At 38.5% G+C, this 2,939-nt stretch overlaps 1 protein-coding gene across 1 annotated transcript in view; it reads right to left on the bottom strand.

Moving 5' to 3' along the window:
- Window positions 1-2,939, bottom strand: part of LOC117935173 (Fc receptor-like A) — a 24,860-nt gene that overhangs the window by 359 nt on the left and 21,562 nt on the right. Inside the window, exons 3-4 of the mRNA XM_034857312.1 lie at window positions 1,473-1,733; window positions 193-339 (exon numbers count right to left, since the gene is read on the bottom strand). Of these exons, the coding sequence (XP_034713203.1) occupies window positions 193-339; window positions 1,473-1,733 (408 nt within the window). The remainder of the gene's footprint in view (window positions 1-192; window positions 340-1,472; window positions 1,734-2,939) is intronic.

Genomic DNA, 2,939 nt, shown 5'->3' with positions numbered 1-2,939 from the left:
CCCCCCCCCCCCCTAACAGCTCAGGGTGCTGATCCAGCACTGGCAGCCCCCCCACTCTGACGTGAAGCATGTGTGTAGTGATTACTAACAAACAGAGTGTAAATTGTAATTATTATTATTATTATTGTTATTATTATTATTATAGGTTTTTATATGAGTCTGGGTTGTGGGTCGCATTGGAGGAGTCCTTACCTCGAGACCACCTGCGGTACTTGTAGACCCCCAGGGTGAGGAGGGCTTTGTAGAAGACGAAGAGCAGGACGGAGCCCAGCAGCCAGGGCAGGGGAGGAAGAGGAGGAGGAGGAGGAGGAGGAGGAGGAGGGGCATCTGCAGGCTGAGCTGGGAGGAGAAAAACGATTCAAAACGTGAGGAAAAAACACAAAAATTGCAGAAACGTTGGGGGAAAAGCAACAAAAAACCCTACTTATTTACTTACAAATTAATTAATTAATTAATTAACTTATTAATTTACTTAGTAACTTATTTATTTGTTTATTTATTAATTTATTTATTTATGTATTTATTTACTCATTTATTTATATACGTATTTATTAACTTATTTATGTATCTATCACCAGATCATCTGTGAAATCATTGTTGCAATATTCTGGGATGTATTGTAATTAAATACCTTTTTTTCAAATTTTCACTTATTTCCCAAAAACATTGGTTTTATCTAAAAAAAAATTTAAAAGAAAATAAATTTTTGTCTCTGCAAAATAACTTCCACTTAAGAGATTTATGTTTAAAAAAAAATTAAAAAAAATTTGAATTTCAAAATTTCAAAACAAAGAAATAACTTCCACTTATGTCCCCAAAACATCGCTTTTATCAAAATAAAATTAAAAAGAAAATAATTTTTTTAATTTAAAATGAAAAAATGGAAATTTCAAAAAAAAAAATTTAAAATATTAAAAAATAAAATATCCAAAAATAAAAACAAAATTTCAAAAAATAAAAAATCCTATAAATATTTTTTTTGTTAAACAGAAAAAAAAGTTAAAAAAAAGAATAATTACATTTATATTTAAACTTCATTGCACTTCATTTTTTGTCTCTGCAAAAAAAATTTGAATTTCAAAATTTCAAAACAAATAAAAAAATAAAATAAAAAACATAAAGAATAAAATTTAAAAAAAAAGTCAAAATAATTTAACAAATTTTAGTATTAATTAAGTATTTTTTTTTAAACATAAAAAAATTAAATGTAAAAAAGAATTAATAAAAAAAAAAAATACATTTGTATTTAAACTTCTCTGTTCATTGCACTTCAATTTTTGTCTCGGCAAAATGGGACCGTCCAGCAGATAAAGTGACCCACCACACATGTGGTAACAAAAACTAAGACCTGATTGGTTAATTGGCTGATGGACCCAAGACCCTCTGCCATCCATACAGTGGCCATCCCGTCTCTCTCACACACACACACACCCCCCCCCCCACACACACACACACACACACACACCCCTCACCCTCCACTGCCAGCCAGCTCTGCGGGGACTCTTCCATTGTTGGGTGCTGACACCTGTAGGACCCTTCGTCCCTTCTGGACACCGCTGGGAGGACCATCTCTCCCGAGGGCTCGAGGCCGATTAACACGCCGTCTCTGAAGAACGAGGCGTTGAAGTTGGACGTAGGAGCCGCGTCGTATCTCTTCTTGTAGGAGCAGCGGAGCGTCACTCGGTCTCCCTCCATCACAGGAGACGCAGGACTCTCCAGGATCACATCGCCGGCTGAAACACACAACAGCAAGACGTCATTGGTATCGGTCTTTAGAGCAGGTGGACACATCTTAACCCTCATGTTGCCCTCATGTTGCCCTCATGTTGCCCTCATGTTGCCCTCATGTTGCCCTCATGTCGTCCTCGTGTTGTCCTCATGTTGTCCTTGGGTCAAATGGACCCGTTTTCCTATATCAATGTTCTTTTTAACCCTTGTGTCGTCTTCCCGTTGACCATGAACTTGTCCTTCCAGGTCAAATCTGAAAATGTATGTTTTTTTTATGCTTTTCCAATGTTTTTGTCGTTTTTTTCTGATTTTTTTCTCACTTTTTCCAGCTTTTGGCACAAAAAAATCTGAGCTGGTTTAATAACAGGTTTTATTATTCTTGGAATTCATAGTCAACAAACCTCATTTATATCAAATTATACAAACGTTTTAAGTTAAAAAGGCAGAAATCAGGATTTCTTTTGACTGATAGTTAAGATCAGGGGACGTTGACTGGATCTCAGATGGGTAGATGTCAAAGTTTAATCCGGATTCTGTTTGAAACCATTAAAAAAGAATTAAAATGCTTTAAGATTAAATAAAACATCCAAAAATGTAATTAAAGTAATCATTAATTCTACCTGAAGAATGTTATATGGAATCATCCATGTTATTTTTGGGCAATTTGGCTGAAAGAAATCTAATATTTCTGATATAAAACACTTTGAAACGGGTCAGTTTGACGCGAGGACAACACGAGGGTTATGAAGTAACATTTTATTTCAGTTTTTAAACCCTCAAATAAGTCCCGGGTCAGTTGGACCCGAGGGACTCGAGAGGGTCCCGGAGTCAAGATAACACCAGGGTTAAAACCAAGACCTAAATGAACTACTTTTGGTCCCCATGTCCAACCAGTGGAGCAGAACCAGCGTGAAACCAAAACCCTGAACCAGTACATACCGGTCACGGTGATGCTGACGGCGTTGCTGCACCCCCCCCGGTCCGACTCGCACCAGTACACGCCGGAGTCCGACGGGTACATGTCCTCCAGGCGGCAAACCCCCCCACATGGCTTGGTCTCAGAGGAGCCGTTTCTCCTCAGCGTCCACCCGCTGGAGTTCGCCGGCGCCGAACAGCTCAGAGAGACGTCCTCGTAGCGGAAGAACTGCGACTTATCGGGATGGAGGCTCAGCGTGGCGGCTGCAGGGAATCAGACAGGGTTTTAAAAACAT

The sequence above is a fragment of the Etheostoma cragini genome, chromosome 19 (assembly GCF_013103735.1).
Source record: "Etheostoma cragini isolate CJK2018 chromosome 19, CSU_Ecrag_1.0, whole genome shotgun sequence".
Taxonomy (NCBI): domain Eukaryota; kingdom Metazoa; phylum Chordata; class Actinopteri; order Perciformes; family Percidae; genus Etheostoma; species Etheostoma cragini.
Note: the sequence above shows the minus strand (reverse complement) of the source record. Positions and strands in the feature narration are given on the sequence as shown.